This window comes from Centruroides sculpturatus, unplaced genomic scaffold (assembly GCF_000671375.1).
Source record: "Centruroides sculpturatus isolate CEXI.00-Female unplaced genomic scaffold, Cexi_2.0 scaffold1062, whole genome shotgun sequence".
Lineage (NCBI taxonomy): Eukaryota > Metazoa > Arthropoda > Arachnida > Scorpiones > Buthidae > Centruroides > Centruroides sculpturatus.
Genome location: NW_019385225.1, coordinates 2,406 through 20,732, shown reverse-complemented (window position 1 = coordinate 20,732; position 18,327 = coordinate 2,406). Strand labels below are relative to the sequence as shown.

At 30.2% G+C, this 18,327-nt stretch overlaps 2 protein-coding genes across 2 annotated transcripts in view; both read right to left on the bottom strand.

Moving 5' to 3' along the window:
* LOC111636401 (trypsin II-P29-like) overlaps window positions 1-2,780 on the bottom strand; it is a 10,525-nt gene extending 7,745 nt beyond the window's left edge. The window contains exons 1-5 of the mRNA XM_023381646.1: window positions 2,621-2,780; window positions 2,516-2,540; window positions 1,162-1,253; window positions 964-1,079; window positions 616-896 (exon numbers count right to left, since the gene is read on the bottom strand). Coding sequence (XP_023237414.1) covers window positions 616-896; window positions 964-1,079; window positions 1,162-1,253; window positions 2,516-2,540; window positions 2,621-2,692 — 586 coding nt within the window. The 5' untranslated portion in view covers window positions 2,693-2,780. The remainder of the gene's footprint in view (window positions 1-615; window positions 897-963; window positions 1,080-1,161; window positions 1,254-2,515; window positions 2,541-2,620) is intronic.
* A 9,371-nt stretch (window positions 2,781-12,151) lies between these two features.
* On the bottom strand, window positions 12,152-14,618 carry LOC111636395 (chymotrypsin B-like). Its single transcript, XM_023381639.1, has 7 exons — window positions 14,503-14,618; window positions 14,333-14,357; window positions 13,944-14,038; window positions 13,761-13,849; window positions 13,411-13,685; window positions 13,199-13,335; window positions 12,152-12,516 (listed from the first exon to the last, which is right to left on the bottom strand). Exons 1-7 carry the CDS (start codon window positions 14,578-14,580, stop codon window positions 12,328-12,330), a joined length of 888 nt encoding a protein of 295 aa, XP_023237407.1. The 5' UTR covers window positions 14,581-14,618; the 3' UTR covers window positions 12,152-12,327.
* Between the last annotated feature and the right edge of the window lie 3,709 nt (window positions 14,619-18,327).

Here is an 18,327-nt window from a genome sequence, read left to right as displayed (position 1 = left end):
CGAGTTACACGGGACGTATTCGAACCGATAGAGCAGCGTGTGCTGCCACATTAATTACCGAAAAACATGTAATGACGGCTAGCCATTGTCTTTACGGGTCGGTATTAATAAATCTGTTTAAAAAAATAAGTCTCTTAACTAATTTGAATTTATTTATATTTTAGTAAAGAACACTTGATATCGTCTATGAGATTGAATATTGGAGATTACGATACTTACGTTACTGACGAAGCCAGAAATTATATTCGAGGAGTAAAATCCATACATATGCATCCCAGATACGTAGACGAAACTTTTAATAATGATATCTGCATTTTAGAACTTGATAATCCCGTTCCTCTGCAGAGATCATCTGATTTAAGAGCAGCAATTTTACCTCCTCAAGATTCGTCTCTTTCTCCTGGGACCATCTGCACCGTTTGGGGTTGGGGAAGATTATCTTACGGTAAGAAACTATTAATTAATAGAGAGGTTGCGGCCGAAGTTTTCATCTGTAAAACGTGAACGTCGAACGTCGAGCGCCGCATACAAGATAGCGGCGCTCGACGTTCGACGTTCACGTTTTACAGATGAAAACTTCGGCCGCAACCTCTCTATTAATTAATAGTTTCTTACCGTAAGATAATCTTCCCCAACCCCAAACGGTGCAGATGGTCCCAGGAGAAAGAGACGAATCTTGAGGAGGTAAAATTGCTGCTCTTAAATCAGATGATCTCTGCAGAGGAACGGGATTATCAAGTTCTAAAATGCAGATATCATTATTAAAAGTTTCGTCTACGTATCTGGGATGCATATGTATGGATTTTACTCCTCGAATATAATTTCTGGCTTCGTCAGTAACGTAAGTATCGTAATCTCCAATATTCAATCTCATAGACGATATCAAGTGTTCTTTACTAAAATATAAATAAATTAAAATTAGTTAAGAGACTTATTTTTTTAAACAGATTTATTAATACCGACCCGTAAAGACAATGGCTAGCCGTCATTACATGTTTTTCGGTAATTAATGTGGCAGCACACGCTGCTCTATCGGTTCGAATACGTCCCGTGTAACTCGACGAAGTTATCAATCCAGCCTTTAAAATATAGTAAATTATTTAACAAGATTTGTAACGTTTCGTGTAATTTATTAATAAAATAAATTAATTTTATTCTTACAGCAAATCGAAATGAATTTTTATCGGCATCACTTCCACCAACAATTCGATTTTTAATGTTGCTAAAATCCATATCTGTTAAACATATTGGCCCTATAAATGGAAAATAAATATAGCGTAAACTTTATTAAAAAATTAGTTATATCTCTACATTATCCTGTAGTGATTCTATAGATATAATTTAATACAACATAATTTTAAGAATACGAATGCTACTCAAGTAGATTCGGGAGAAGTCCTCTGCCGTTTAACGAAGAATATAATAGAAAGGTTGAGGCCGAAGTTTTCATCTCTCAAACGTGAACGTCGAACGTCGAGCACCGCTTACAAGATTGCTGCTCTTGACGTTCGGCGTTAACGTTTGAGAGATGAAAACTTCGGCCGCAAAATTCTAACAAGGGAGAATTTTAATAAAATATATAATTATTCGATAAAGGAAAAAATAATATCTATACTTTTTCTTTTATATATTTATATCTATATCTATATCTATATCTATATATAAAAATGGACATGTATGTCCCTATATTTCACTTTTCCTTCAAAACTACACATCGCACGTGAATGGTGTTTGAATGTAATGGTAGCCCCAAGTCTCTATTCGTGCACTATGGTGGTTGCGTCTCGATAGCTATAAGGGTGCGGGAGATATGAGGCTGAAAGTGGTTGAAAGTGGCTTTCTATTTCGAATATTGGTTCGATTATAGAACGATTGTAAACGTTCCAGAAACGTTGAAAATAGTTCATTTGACTAAACGTAAAAATTCTCTAATTAGTCTGGAAACGGGGGACCTAATTCTTGCATTTTGTGCAAACGGATTAGCTATAATGTAATTATCTTAATCTTCACTATCGTTACTTTTCGCCCAGCGAAGCGGGTCCTTGCAGCTAGATTCTAGATTACTTAGAAAAACAGTCTTTTATATATATAAAAAAACTATATTACATACAAATAAAAACCCAGCGAAGCGGGTCCTTGCATCTAGTATTATTATAAAAGCTTAATTTTGAGGGTAGGGATGGGTTTATCTCCCCACCCTTCGACCTTTAATCACTATTAAACCCTTTAATATATAAACCTCCCTGCAAAATGCTAGTGATTAAATTATTAAGAGATTTAAATTGATTCAATATCATAAAAAAAAAAATGAAATTTTATTAGTAATAGAAAGTAATAAACGTTTCGAAATAAGAAATAAATATTTTATATTATCTTTTACTACATTTCAGTTATAAAATTAGTTTAATAGACGGATTTTAAATTGCTTTATAATTAGGAATAAAATTTTATAATAAAAATCTATCAATTTATAATTAAATATTAATCATTTATATTGTATTATTATTACACTTACTATTATCAGACTCGTAGGAAGAACTCTGAAATATATTTTGAAATTATTATTGATATTTTATAAGAATTATTCCTGGTTATAAAAGTATATATTGAATTTACTTACTCCTTCCGAGAAGGTAAAATAAAATGATGAATTTAATACGAATAAAAAGAATATAATTCTAATGGAAAACATTATTTTAAAGTAAAACTCATAAGTTTGATACAGTTTTTAACTAGAAAGTCGAGAAGTATTTTCAGTGATGATGAAAACGCATTTACTATTGTCAATTAAGAGCAGCTGTTATCCAGATGCAGAAACATCTACCTGTTCCCGTGATTAGTAAAAGTATCTAGGTGACATTTTATAATGTTTAGCAATTAAAATTTTATAAATTAGTCGTATTTTTTTCATTAATAATACTATAATTACACCTTGGCTTTTTTTTATTACTCGATTTATTAGTCGACTTTAACTTTGTACCCGTTTATTAAAATCACACTTAAACATTTTAATAGACTTTTATAGTATTTATATGTGAGAAATTTCGGAAGGTAATGAGTGAAATATTATAGATGTTTTTCTGTATTTAATAACACTAGAGATAAATTATAATACGTAAAACGGTAAAATTCTTATAACCAATAAACAAGTGTAACGTAATAAATGAACACTACCGTTTAGCATCTGTAACAATGGTTGTCTAATGCAATATACGTATATATTATTTATTAATAATTTATATTCTTAATAAAGATTAATTTATTATAGTTTTTAACTTATTTTAAACGATAAACGACCTAAAAATCCAAATGATTTCGGGGTCAAATAAACTGTTTCATTTACACATCTGTTCGTTTCACTTCATTGTCTAAGACTTTTAGAAAACAAAAATGAATTATTAAAATATAATTATTATAATATCGAATCGTTTTAATAATAAACTAACTTTTTTTAGTTATAATTTATGGAATGAATAAAATAATGTAGTAAGCGAGCATTTGATAAATGACGTTGAGTTAACGTCACTTACCAAATGGTTACCTAATACGTCACACCGAACGGTTGTGATGTATTTTGATGCTAATACGTCACTTAACAAATGGTTAATTAATTCATTGCCGGCCCATACTCCATTTCAATCTTTTATTCTACTACAGTCGACAGCTTGACCCTGGTACGATAGGCCGAAGTAAAGTAACTTATACCCATGTTGAGGATCATCTTAAGATTATTAATGTTATTAAAATTGAGGAATTCCTTACTCCTTCCGAAGATCCTAGGCTTCAGTCTAGTCAGTCTTATGAGTAATACGGTCCTGTATTACATTGTATTATTATTACGTGAGCAGTTACTTTAAATATTTCTCTATTCCGGAATGTATTGTACTGGTCAAATGAGTAAAGAGTATGCCAGTTTTAAGACTGAACTTTGTTCTATCCTTAAAACGTAGGGTGCATTACCTAAAGTAAAAATAAAAGCCTCTTTATAGCTGGATAAGCAAGCTAATGACGTAGCCCGTTTTATTTGAAACGAATAATGTCATTGGTTTGTTTAAAACTAATAATACTCTTACCCAGGGTGGCTTCGCGTGCCTCATACAGCTCTTCTACATCCTTATTGCGGCTCTCATATACCTATACAATTTTTTTTATAAACTTGATACACACTACTTACATATATATAATAATTTTGTATGTTTCTTATTATATAGTGTAATATACACAGGGATTGCAAGCGTATCTTGCAACTGAAAACCTAAGGTAATGTACATTCATGGCTTCTATCCTGACAACCTCTTCTACACTACATTTTACAAATGTATTATTTATAAGACATTTATAAAACGTTTTATTTGCTTTTGTTTTTATGAATTTATTACCGTCTTTGATGTATCATTCAATGATAAAATCGAACAAAGGTGGTGGATCTGGAACGATGACATCATTAGTTGTCGCAATCGGTATACAATAACCTTACCATCTGCTTCTTCAGCTCCAATTATTAATTAAAAATAATTCGGTCGGTCAAGTATAAAGGCAAAATTGTGATTTGTGTATAAAACTTAATAACATTTTTGGAATCGGAGGACTTTGAAACGTCGAAAAATGAAAAAAATTCGGGTGTTTTCTGTATGTATGCATGTTAGTATGTGTGTGAGAGGCATGATTTTGTTCACCCTGTTTGTAGCTTAATAACTCCTATGTTTTTGTCGGAAATTTCTGAAAGTTTACAGGGAGGTTTGCGTATTAGAGGATTGATTCTATTAAATTTTGGTGGTGAAAGGCCGAGGGGGTGGGGAGCTAAAGACGGTCGTGTGTCGTAGGTGTCTCAAGTAGGGTCGGACTTAGTGACTATTTTAGTCGTTATTAGCATTTACAATTTTTTATTTTATTATAAAATCCATTCCTACACTCAAAATTAAGCTTTTGACCATTTTATAATAATTAAAAATATAAAAAGTTTTTAAAATAAAATGGTGTAACAGGTGCCACACACGCAGTTTTAAATGTTGCCGAGAAAGTTAAACTCGTTGTTGAAGTTTTTAAAAGTTTTTATGCTATATTTGATATGTAAAATAAAACCGGGTGAAATGCCTAGAGATTTTTTTAACCTTTCCATTTACAGCTGTGTTTGACAATTTCATTATTTTAATGCTCTTTTTATGGCTGTGTCTATGATGCCATGGTTTATGCCTGCTCTTCACTATCTGGAAAAATAGCCGAGGAAGCCAAAACAATGTTTCCATGTGACTCCCATATTATTGGAGATGGTGCTTATGGAATGAATAAGCATTTGATGAAACCTTATCATGACAACGGGCCCTTGACAGCTACCCAAGAAGTGAGGTACAATAAGAAATCATTTGCTCATCTCAAAGGAAGATGGAGAAGAGTGAATTATCTAGATATATCAAAAATGGAGTCGAATGGCTTGTGTGTTACACAACACAACATTTGCATTACAAGTGGAAACATCCTACAAGATGATATACTTCTTTCAGTTCGGTATTTTCAATTTTTCTTATTCTAACTTTTGGTACTTTGGTACATTACTTTGGTACATTAATGTTATTCAGGATTCAGGCAATCATAATCTTGAAGTATATCATTGAGCAAAAGCAAGATGAAAACGCAAAGCGAGATAGAACTGTTTAAAACTTATAATCCAGTGAAACTTGGAATGAAATGCAAACCAAGATATTTAGTAGTATGCAAATGATCCCACTATTGAGCTAATTATTTATGGTTATAACTATAAAATAGGCGTAATGTTCGATGTCTGTACTTGATTTTCGCTTTGGAATATGGACTGGAGATGGAGAAACTTTAGGTAGTGGTGATGGCAAGTCTTCTAGAGTGATAGATGCGAATGAGTAGCTTTCACTACTAAGTACGAAAGGTGATTCCACATCAGGACGTTCACCAAAACATTAGTTCATGCTGTTAAACTAATACTATGTCCTCCCAAAATAATATTTTGTTTTCTAAATCACCTAAGGTCCTTTAGTTTTATTTATTCATTTATTGTGGTCTTTTTAAAACTGGACGGGACTAAATTTTGTAGTACCAAGAAATATAAGTGAAATTTGAATAATAAAAAAAGACTCACTTGTTGTTGCCAGATTTATTATTGTGTTTTTTTACTTTTATTTGTTCTCCACAGTCCATTCAACTTTTCTGCATCCTTCGCAGGAGACCTCAAGGCCTGCTTTTGTAATTTCTGCAGCAATTCTTGGCATTATAATGAGTGATGACCATTAACGTATGGCTATTCATGTATTATATCAGAAACTTTGGAAGATAACCTTGATTTCTACCCTTGTCTAAGTCAAATTCTCACTTTGTTTTTACATAACTGCATATTTGGTTTTATTGGGAATGGGCTAGATATATAAAGGAATCATCATAACATTGGATACACTTTGAGAGACTTTACAAGGTGGTCATCAGAAGGAAAAAGGCATCAAAATATGTAAAAATTGTATGACATAATATTTAAACAACATCCAATTACAAAAGGCAAAAAGTCCTGTTCTATATAAGAAAATACACACCCAAATTTAATGGGACATTTTCGAACATTTCATACATTTTCTATAATAATAATTAAAGCTATATATAATTTTTCTTACTTCTTTTAGCCCTGTGAGGAATAAGAGTCTTTTCTTGCCATGATTATTGTAGATCCAACAAATTAGAACCGAAAAATTCTTAGGGTTTACGACCCATAGGACTTGTTCTCGGGTCTTCTGCAACTGTAGGTAACACATTTAAGCACTACATTTATACTATATTTATTGTATTCAAAACTATCAATAAAAATAAGTGAACAGAAGACAATCAGTTAATTAAGAAGTAGGTTATATTTCTATATAGAATTCGATAATCACAAGAATATTTGCTTACATATAAACGTTACTAGATAAGTGGTGGATCATGTTATAAACCAATTAAAATGAATCATCGATTGAAATTTTGATTAAAGTTTAATTACAGTAAATTCGAATTGTAGATTTTAATTGTTGCCGGTTTCTCTGATAATTTGTACATTTTTCGAGACAAAGAAGCACTTTTATGGTTTGTTTTTTTTCAGTACATAACCAATTAAATTTACCTACAAAAACAATACAATCTTTAATAAAAATACATTCCAAATATTAAAATATTTTTGTATAATTTATCGAAGCTTTTATAAATTTATAATTGACTCAATTGTCTTGTATCAAGCGAAATGTTAAATAAAGAATAATTAGAATCAAAATATTTTAAGTCCTAGAAATAAAATCAAATGCTTTTAAACAATTTACATAATACACTTTCTAGTGAAGGTCGCTAATGCAGTTTATCATGTGACTTCAAGACAAACACTAAAATCAATCGTTTGCGTAATTTCTATTCAAAAATATTCTTTCTTCTTTTAGAAAACCTACATTTGGTTTATTTAACGAAATATTTTGCAATCTCTCTCTCTCTCTCTCAACCAATGGTCGGTGGATAAACATGGATGTGTGCAGTCTTATAGCTTCTCTCTTCGCTTAGCTAGCTGTTTTATCTATTAGTAAGGCCTTTTCCTCAATAGAACCACGAAATATAGTCATAATCTACACCTAAAATTCTTCGTATTTTCATTAAGAGTTAAGAATAAAACATGTATCCAGGTTACAGGAATCATAGTTTGTGCTTTGTGTGTTTTCTACGACCAATCATCACCCCCTTAGAGATATTTGGAATTAAAATTATGTATTGCAATTGTAATCAATATGCTGATAATTCGTTATATCTGTTATATCAAACAGTTATAGAGGTATTTATGTGGACTAATGTAATACTTTCTGCTCAAGAGATAACAAACAATTTGGTTTGTGTCGGATGGATCCGAATGTTTCCTAAAAATGAAATATTTGTAAAATTTATTCTAATTACATTTTTTATTTTCGTATCTTTTCAATTTAGTTTATTTAAAAGGAAAAGACTTTATTTTCCTAGAAATAACAGTGGATATGAAGGAGAAGAAAAAATAGCAGATGATATTCAAATCATTTTTATAGCCGGTCTTACAAATGTATTTTTTTCAATAATCACAGTTATAACCGTAATTGATTTATTTCTTTATCCTACATTAAAACAAATAATTGATTCACAATTCGAGCTCTCATTCTGTAATCTAAATATCACATTAATGTGCATTTACGGTATTGGACAATTAGATTGTTGTGTTCTATTTTTCGGTGCTTTGTGCGTAATGCTCTCGAAGAGATTCAAATATTTATCTCAGGTAGTCGATGAACTAACAAAAGAAGAAAGTTTTCTCAAGAATAAAATCGAAACTTTGATTCAAACTCATTGGGATTTATGGACTTATATACAAGAACTAAATCTAGTGTATGAAGCATACATTCCAGCTGTATATTGTTTTGCAGTGTATCAGTCAAGTTTTCTCTTCTGTGCATTGTTTTTCTTTAAACTTGATGCTTTTATGCGTTTTGCAATCTGTATTCTTTTCTTAGGTATGATCGTCGGTAGTACTGTTGCGACTTTCCAATTATCTCGGTTTACATCTTTGGTAAGTGAGTTAAACTTAAACCTATCCTATCTTATTAAGTAAATAGCTTTAAAATCATTCTTAAAAAATACATAATTGAAATTGTATTTATTTCAATATTATTTATAACATATTTATAAAGAGGTTAGGTTAGGTTAGGTTCGGTTAGGTTAGGTTAGGTTAGGTTAGGTTAGGTTAGGTTAGGTTAGGATTTTCTGTTTGCATAAGAAATTAATTTGTATTGTTACTTGCATATTTTCACCCACTAAATATAACATACAAGTATATATTTATTTATTCATGGGTTATTTAGTTTATGGGTTTAATATACGTGACGTAAATATATCGTGTATATCAATGTCACATATAAGTTGGCCATTGTAGATTTTTTTCTTTGCTAACGTGGACCTAAATTTCCTATTGAATGCAAAGTTTACTGAAATACGGGACATATATGTTGTACATACTGTGACACGAAAGATTTGAAATAGTAATTTAAATGATATTCAAATAATGTTATCATATGTTAATATATACTATCATATGTCTGTATATACTAAAGCATTAAACTGTCTTTATTTATTACATTATATATGAATTATGCAATTTGGTTTATGAGATTAATTTTAATTTTTTCAAGTTGTATGAAAAGTTTGTGGAAATCGATAAATTGTGTTCTGCTGATCTATCGTTAGAAACAAAACTAAAGGTAATTCGAATGAATTTAAATAAATTAATTGAAAAAGTTTAATGTATTAAAAATAATCTTATTTTTTTTTAAAAAAATAGATGCTGAATTTTATGAAAAGATTTGGTAAAACTCCATTTGGATTAAATGTCGGTGGATTCTTTTATATTAAAAAGAACTTTTTTATTCGAGTAAGTTCATTCAATACATTCTGTTATACTTAAATTTCTAGAAATATGGTTTATAACTGTATGTACAGATTTGGTAAAACTCCATTTGGATTAAATGTCGGTGGATTCTTTTATATTAAAAAGAACTTTTTTATTCGAGTAAGTTCATTCAATACATTCTGTTATACTTAAATTTCTAGAAATATGGTTTATAACTGTATGTACTGTACTGTACACAAATCAATTCGTATTCTTAAAATTCGTATTAATTACAAAAATTATTATATATACCTATTCTGTTACAGTTTACGAGTGCCATATATTCAGCGTTGTCTGTCTTTATAGAACTTTTAGTTGCCAAAAAACCACCTCGTTGTAAAATTAAGATTGAAGATCTAATACAATAAACTCTCTTGCCTCATTGAATGACTAATTGACTGACATCATTATTCGAATATAAACAAACTTGGATGATATATCATCTGCCTGTATTTTATTTTATGCTATTACTTTTATATTTATTTTCTCCTCACTATTGTATATATAAACTGTATTCTAATTTGTTTTGTCACATCCATAATGTGGGGTATACAAACTTATACAAATTACAAAAATCTATACACAACAGTAAAAAATTACCGTAATACGATAATTAATAAATGATTACACTGTCTAACACCGGTAACTGTAAAAATATTGATACCCTACCTCTCTTTGCAAGATCAATACAAAAAGACATCACCGTTGTAGCATTTCCTTCACCTACCCGAGCATTAAAATCACCAAAAATAAACAAATTAAAACCTTTATTAAAGTGAAAATTAATTAAAATTTCTTGCAAACTTTGCTCTTGCACTTACTCTTATAAATAACAACCATCCAGCCTTAAATTTACCTCTATTACAATCCTTAAAAGCATCACCAATAATACAATTATAATTCGATAAAACCTCCAAATTATTTTTATTATTATTAGAAAAATACCAGGTTTCAGATTAAAAGAAAAATTATATCGAATTGCGATACATATTTCCAACAAGAATTCGGCTTATTTTTAATACCAGCGATCCAGTGATTGTTATGTAGAGATAAGAATAAATATACCCGATTCCTCATCAAATCCGTAATTCAATCCATCAATAATTACTTTATCATGAGTTAAACGAATATTATGAGCACCTTCAGATTTCTTTTGTCTTCAGAACATCCTTAACTTACACTTAATGCCTCTTAATCGTTGTGAAAAGTCATTGTTTACAAATACATTCAAATTACGAAACTCAAAAAGTGCCTTTTTAAACGTTAATTAATCATTAAGTGTACCAAACCAAATTTTTTACCAAATCGTCTAGCATCTACATACTGCAACAAAGGTAAATTCAACTTATTTATAGCAAGAGATTTAACTGCCTTCGAAGAGCCTATAGCTGAAGAGTCTATAGCTGAAGAGTCTATAGCTGAGTCCAGCCCTTTCCTCCAAACTATATTATTAATTCTACATTGATTATCTATATAATCCATCTCTCGTTGCAGATCCATCAATTTTTTGCGGATATTATCAATGGGGGAAAACTCCCCTTCTCTGATCCAGCCGAATCCACTCTTGACTCCATATCGATTAATCTGGCCTCAAGATCAACGAGTGCCTCATACACATTCTTAATCCATTCCGTGAGATGTTCAAGTCGCCTTATAAACTCCTCCACTTTACTATTAAGAGCAATATGCATACGCGGTAATAAACGAACAACCTTCCGTTACATCAAAGCTCTGATTTTGTAATAATTCCACAACCTCCTCATCTTGGCCGAGACTACTCATTCTAGGCCTGCTTGGTGTTCTCTCCGGAACAGTCGGATAAAACATCTTCCTCTTTACTGCTTGAGACGTAATGAACAGAAGGGCTTATCTATGAACAGAAGAGAAATTAGTTATCACGTCGAAACAGCGGATAGTCTCCCAATATACTTAATATAGGCTTTACACAGGGTAACACTTTCGATTCTACAAGGGCAAATACTATGTGCTACCTGTTTCAGTAATTATATACAGTATTATCTTCATTTTATTACTGTGACCATGATGAGTGTATTTCACGCTTTATCGTTGTGGCAGTAATTAAGTGAATATAATATATATATTTTTAAAAATTATATCCTTCATAAGAATTATATTTAGTTTATTATTTTGTTAAATTTTTGCCAATAGATGGCGCTACGTGTAACCCAGCAAATCGAATGGAGATAGAAATTAATTAATTTTAAAAAATCAATAGATATTCTGGAGTGGGATGTACGACATTACCTAAGTAAGACGTATTTGAACGTAACTGCTGAGTTTAGTAACAATTGGTCAAATGGCCTAGGAGTGTATATCGAACAAACAAACATCCTCATTTATGTAGGCGTATATATATAGATTAAAATAATAAAACCGTTGTTTTATTTTAAATAACTGTATTTTATTTTTAACAATCTAATAAGTAGGCTACATTAATGAATTTCCAGTTAATTCACGGTTAAAAACATTTATAAGAACAGAATACGAAAAAAATTGATCATAGTACAGTACATTTTTTACATTGCTTAAATTACTTACATTACATTACTTACATTACATAAATTATGAATTATTGAATTTTATTAAAATAAATTCTCAAAATAATCGTTAATAATTTACATTATATAAGGATAATTCCCCAATTTAATTACATTCATTAGATTGAATTAGACCTTTCTGTAATAAAAGTAACTGAAGTAAATGCTGGTGCTTGCTGTAAAGTAATTAATAAATAAATCTGTTTAAATGATAATTATCTATGAAATGAAAATGTCTATTTACATAATATGAACTCCGTATTGTTCATATGAACAATAGTCGTGTTTACGCGCAGAATTCTATATAAAAGTTTGATGTATGAGCTTCTCCTAGGTATAAATTCTAGGTTTACAATCAGCTTCTCTAGTCAAATCATATATCCAGTTTATATATTTCGATACATCGGTAAAGAATGCAGGCAAATTATTCGTTTTACACGTAGCAGAACCGTATGAAGTAATTCCATAAGCAACATAAAAATTATTAATTTGTACGAGAAGCGCCGATCCGGAATCTCCCTGTTAAGAGCAAAATAAAATATAAATTAATTAACTAGTTAATAAAATGGAGAAAGAACTCTTTCAAGTAAGAAATAAGTAGACAGTGAAGTGTGATGATATTGTTGTATGAATCTATAGTGTAATTAAATTTTTAAAATTATAAATTGCAAAAAAATTGAACGTAAAAATGATAATATACTAAATTGCCGATCTGGTGTTTATCGTAAAAAAAATTGTGAAACTGCTTACATTTAAAATTTGTATGTTTTTCTCAGATAAAATAGTAATAAAAATCGACTTACGAATGAAAATTAATATTTTCATTTTTATATATTGATTTATTATCATTATTAAGCGTAAAGATAGGCGTTTTCTACTCAGGTATTTACCGCAGTAAAACACACGTTAATCACTTTTCCGCTTTCTTTTTCCTTTCTTACATTAGACCAGTGGTGTCCACTACGTTTATGAACTCAACATAAGAAACGATATAACTTTATAGCATATTAAAGTTTAAAAAATTGTTATTTTAGTAACGTTTACTTGAAAAAAACCCTTTGGAAGATCGCTCATGCGACTCTCGGGAGGACTTTCAATAAGGAAGCAAAATCATGCTAGGGCTCATTTTCGAGAAAATACGGTGTTTCGATATTAGAACATGTAAAGAAAATCATGCAAGTAATACTTATATATTACGTACGTTGCAAGGACTTTCTCCATTACTTCCTGCAGCACATATCACAGTCTTTGTAGACCTAATCCTCGACGACTCCTGACAACGTTCTTTCGATACAATCATGAGGTCAGCTCGCTGCAAAATAGAAGGTGTACTACCTTCTAAAATGAATAAAAGTAAAAGCAATTATTCTTTTAATAAATTTTAAAAAAATTTAAAGAGCAATTCATATTTACTGTAGGAAGTCCTTCCCCAACCCCAAACGATGCACGGCGTATAGGGAATAGGTTGAATATTTTGTGGAGGTAAAGCTATAGCTTTTAAATCTTTCCCTAGATGAACTGGAGGAGAAAATTCAATGATACATATATCATTGTTAGAATTACGGCTTAAATATTCGGGATGCAGATAATATCTCTTAATTTTTCGAAGATAATTTGTAACTTCTTTATTTGTTCGAAGATCGTAAGCTCCGATATTCAGTGTCATAAATCCTATAAAAAAACTTGCCCTAAAATATAATAATTTAAATTAGCGAATTGTTTACATTGAAATAATTTTATTAATGTTTTTTTTTCTTTCTTACCCATACAAGCAATGAGCAGCTGTCATCGAATGTCTCTCAGTAATTAATGTCGCTGCGCAAATCGGTTGATAATTCATCATAATAGCAACCTTCCACACAAAACGTTACACAGATTATTCAATATTTCTCCTTATATTCTCTTTCTTTTTATATTTAAATATAAGAAAAACTGCCTGAACTTACCACAAAACGAAAATCGTTCATCTTTGCATTCTGACCATTAAAGACTCTACCATATCTAGCATTTTGAAAATCCATATCTGTTATACATGTTGGTCCTTAAAATAAAAATAATATAATTAAAAAGATAAAAAAAAGCACGATACTTATATTAATTTTATCCATTATATACAAGTCGACCCCCCTATAAAACTGTTGATAATTTCGTTTTATATGAATTCCATGTTGTACGAGTCACTTAGATTTTACAAATACGTGAGCCGTTCACAGCCTGGCACACGAATTTGTAAAATCTAAGTGACTCGTACAACACGGAATTTATATAAAACGGAATAATCAACAGTGTTATAGGGGGGACGACTTGTATATTAAAAAAAAAATAAGTTACTTACTATTATCTTCTTCGTAGTAACTTAACTAAAGAAAAAAATCATTCACTTATAGAAAACGTTCGAATTTCAAATTATTATGAATAATTTCTTAGGATTTTATTAAATTATATTAACGAGGATTATAAGTATTAAATATTATAAGCGAGATAATGTTTTACAATTAAACGTACCTGTTGTTTCGTATAGGAACAATAAACAGTGATAAATAGTATAAAGAAGAAAGATATATTACTTCTTAATAAACACATTGTAAACAAATGAAATCCCTTATAATATAATCTAATTTCTTATTAGTAAATGATATACCCTCGTATAGAGTATAATGTGTTTAATTTCAGCACGTCGAATTTTTGTAATTTAAAAAGATGAGGATGTTATTATATAGCAAAAAAATATAATGATACGTTATATAAAAACATTGCGTAATCTTTGTTTTTATCGGAGAGTTTTTTAACCTTCAATATAATGGTTTAAAATTCGCAAATTCATTTGTTTTAATACTACATTACGAATGTTATTTGTCTATACTTTTGTATTCGCTTAAATAAACCAATTTTTTGAAATTATATTTTAACATACGGTTGGGTACCAAAGAATTACAGCAACAATTTAAGTGTTCCCACACACTCCAAAAATTTACACCCTGATCTACCACAAGGACTTCCCAGCACATAGAATAAATATGACTTTAGGGAAAGTAGCCAGTATGGGCTGGGAGGTTCATCCACTTTATTCATACTTGGTGCCAATTGACTATCATCCTGCAGAATCACATTACAAATAAACAGTTCAGTGATAATATCCATTTGAGAACGACACTCGAGGCTTTCTTCATAGAAAAATTGCAGTAATTCTATGCTTACAGTAGTAAAAGTTTGTAACAAAAATGGCGAGATGAAATATTAATGATGAGTACAACAAGACGTTGTTGAGTTAATTGTCAATAAAGGTTTTTGAAAATGACTAAATTACATCTTTACAACCTAATATATGTATCAAAGCCTGAAATTCCCATCTTGCCTAATGTGTTTTTAATTAAATAAATATTGCATTTATTTGTTACATATAATTTATTGTGTTTATTATAATGCTGTATTTATATTATCAATTGAGGAGCAAATACCATGAGCCGATCTCGCTTGTAATTGTCCTGATACGTGTCGTTTGAAACGCTTACATCTCGAACATTTATTTTCTATAGATAACAGTTAAAACTCTGATAAATAAATAAATAAATAAAAATACTATACTCATCATTATAAGGCTAAAATTAGGTTATTTCGAAACTACGAGCAAAATCACAAGGTAGTTTAATCTCTGGAAACAAACGCTTTAAAAATTTTACGGGAATAAATTACTGACTGACACACTGATTTCTGATTTTTAGCCGGGATTCAATTCCCTAGAGTAAGCAACAAAATACTAATTGCCGATTTGGAGCCCATTCGGCCTTCATTGTAATGGTTACAATACACCAATCCCTTTTTTAACGCGATTTTGAAATAATACGATCGACAAAAGAACACTTATCCTCTTTTTACCGATTGATTTTTTACACGAAAAAAACTGTGTTATTGTTAAAAAAAAAGAAGTAAATTTTTTGTTGAAATCAAGAGTTAATTTATCTTTCTTTTAGCACAGACAGTACTATATGTATTATACATCAGAGAAAGCTGTATGTTGATTTTATGTTTCCTGTGCTATCTTGTGTTTACTATAGAGATAGAAAGGAAGGAAAAATGGAAATAGAAGAGTAGTATTAGAAAAGGAGAAAAGAAAGGTAGAAGGGATGTTTGAGATTCCAGAGGTACAGTACCTCGCCATTTATTGACAAGTATTTTTTACATCAATTATAATAATAGTATTACAATAAAATTTACAATATTTGTATATATACAATTTATTACACATTTTCAATAGCTACAATAGATTTTACAATACAACTAATCTACAATACAATTAATTTATGTTGGGATTAAGACAAGGAATACATTATGAAACTTGTCCTTTATGTAAAGTTTATAACGCTAAATCAGTCATGCATATGCCTACAGTAAAGAGGGTATTATCCGTGTCCTGGGTGTTTATTTACTGAATTTGACACTAACACAGAGAGTCCAAGTCCTCGTCTGAATACTTTTCTTTATTTTCATCAATTTCCTGATAATGTACTTCCAATTTTCCCAGTGTCTACCTGAGGTGATGAACTACCAGTTGTGCTGGTGGCCAGAGCATTAGTTTTGTTGANATGGAATTCATATAACACGGAAAAATCAACACTGTTATAGGGGGGTCGACTGTATTCGTTAATTTGATAAAAGGTACGGCTCTATTTCTATTGGAAAAGTATGATTTACAGGTACAGGTACAAGACACTACAGCCAAAGAAATGAAAGACAAAGAATGACAGCCAGAATTTGAAATTAAGATCAAAAGATAAAGAACATAAATACGAATTAAATGCGAGTTTAGGAGACGGAGAAATAGCGACAAAAATAAAAGAATACAGTAACGATAAAGACGTAAAACCTACTGAAATTAGAAAATCAATTATCAATAGTTTAGGATACTTAATTAAAATCATAGGAGAAACTTTATCTACCGAAGACATGGACGAAATTATTCAAGAAGACGTTAACTGCGAAGGAAATGTAGGTTTGCATAAACTCTTAAAAATGTTCGAGAAAGAAGACAGTTTAGACGATGATATCAATAAAAATGAAACAAATTCTAATATAAATACACCCAATACAGCTAACATTCGAGAATTAAGAAAAAGAATGATTTGTATAAGTACTATAACAAAATCTTTGGGCAAAAATTTAACAGAAGAAGATCTTCAGAATATATTAAATGAAGATTTGGATTTACAAGAAGAACCGATCTGTATTGACTTTGCAAAACTTTTGGAAATTATGGAGAAGAAACTGTGGGGATTCCAATTAAGTAACGGGAAATTAGAGTTAGGAAAAAAGGATAATATAACAGTTCGGCATATACAAACTGTTTTGACATCATTAGGAACAGTTATGATCGGTCTGGGGCAAACCATTCCGGATGAGGAATTCGGCCAAATCATGAAGAGAGATTCATCCGATGGAAATTCTGACTTTTCAAAATTGATATGTAATATGATAGAAACAGAGATAAAAGAATCCGATTGCAGTGTCGATATTATTAGGGATTTTGGTGTTTTCGATTCGAGAGGAACAGGTTATACTTACGTGGACGAACTTCGCGATGCAATGATGAGTGCGGGAGATATGTTCGGCCAAAGAGAAATGGCAGAATGTCTAGAAGATATAGAAGTTAATGAATACGGACAGTTCAGCTACGTAGATTATGTCACCAAAGTGTCAATGAAACGAAATCAAGAGAAATGAAATGTCTCATAAATGCTACCTTCAAGATTATTCAAAATTCATCTGTTTACTCTAAAATATTAATAAATACAGCAGGATATTAATATTATTTTGGAATGGTGTCAATACATCTTAGAAATTCTGTAAATTTAGAAAAATCAAGAAGATAAATTTTGAGATTAAAAGAGCAGTAATAATAATGAATTGTTTTAACTCAAAACTGATCGTGTGTAAAGATGCATCATATTAATAAATATTTATAATTACACAAAAGATGTTTAAATTTTGATTGTAGATTTTAAATAAGGTTTGAAACTGTACGGAAGAGGCAGAATACATACATAAGTAAAGCCCAACCTATATTCAATTATACATCATCGAGTATCAATACAATACTAAAACACAAGGTAAGTATTAATAATACATACAAACATAAAAAAAACGATAAACCTAATATCATTAAATGCAACAATAAATAATCCCCAACAAATAAAACAATACCAAATAATACTAGAGGAAACACCAAAAAAAGAAATACTAAAAGAAAAAATAATTTAATTTAACAATTTACAAAAAGGCATAAAGCATGACACAACAAGCTGTCAATTAAAATTGCTTTTAAACAAAAAAAAG

Bases quoted from the DNA above. Each gene is read 5' to 3' on its own strand.
- LOC111636395 (XM_023381639.1), bottom strand. From the start codon at position 14,580: ATGTGTTTATTAAGAAGTAATATATCTTTCTTCTTTATACTATTTATC. The intron at 13,850-13,943 runs GTAAGTTCAGGC...TTTGTGTGGAAG, and splicing joins TGAACGATTTTCGTTTTGTG to GTTGCTATTATGATGAATTA. The intron at 13,686-13,760 runs GTAAGAAAGAAA...ATTATATTTTAG, and splicing joins GCTGCTCATTGCTTGTATGG to GGCAAGTTTTTTTATAGGAT.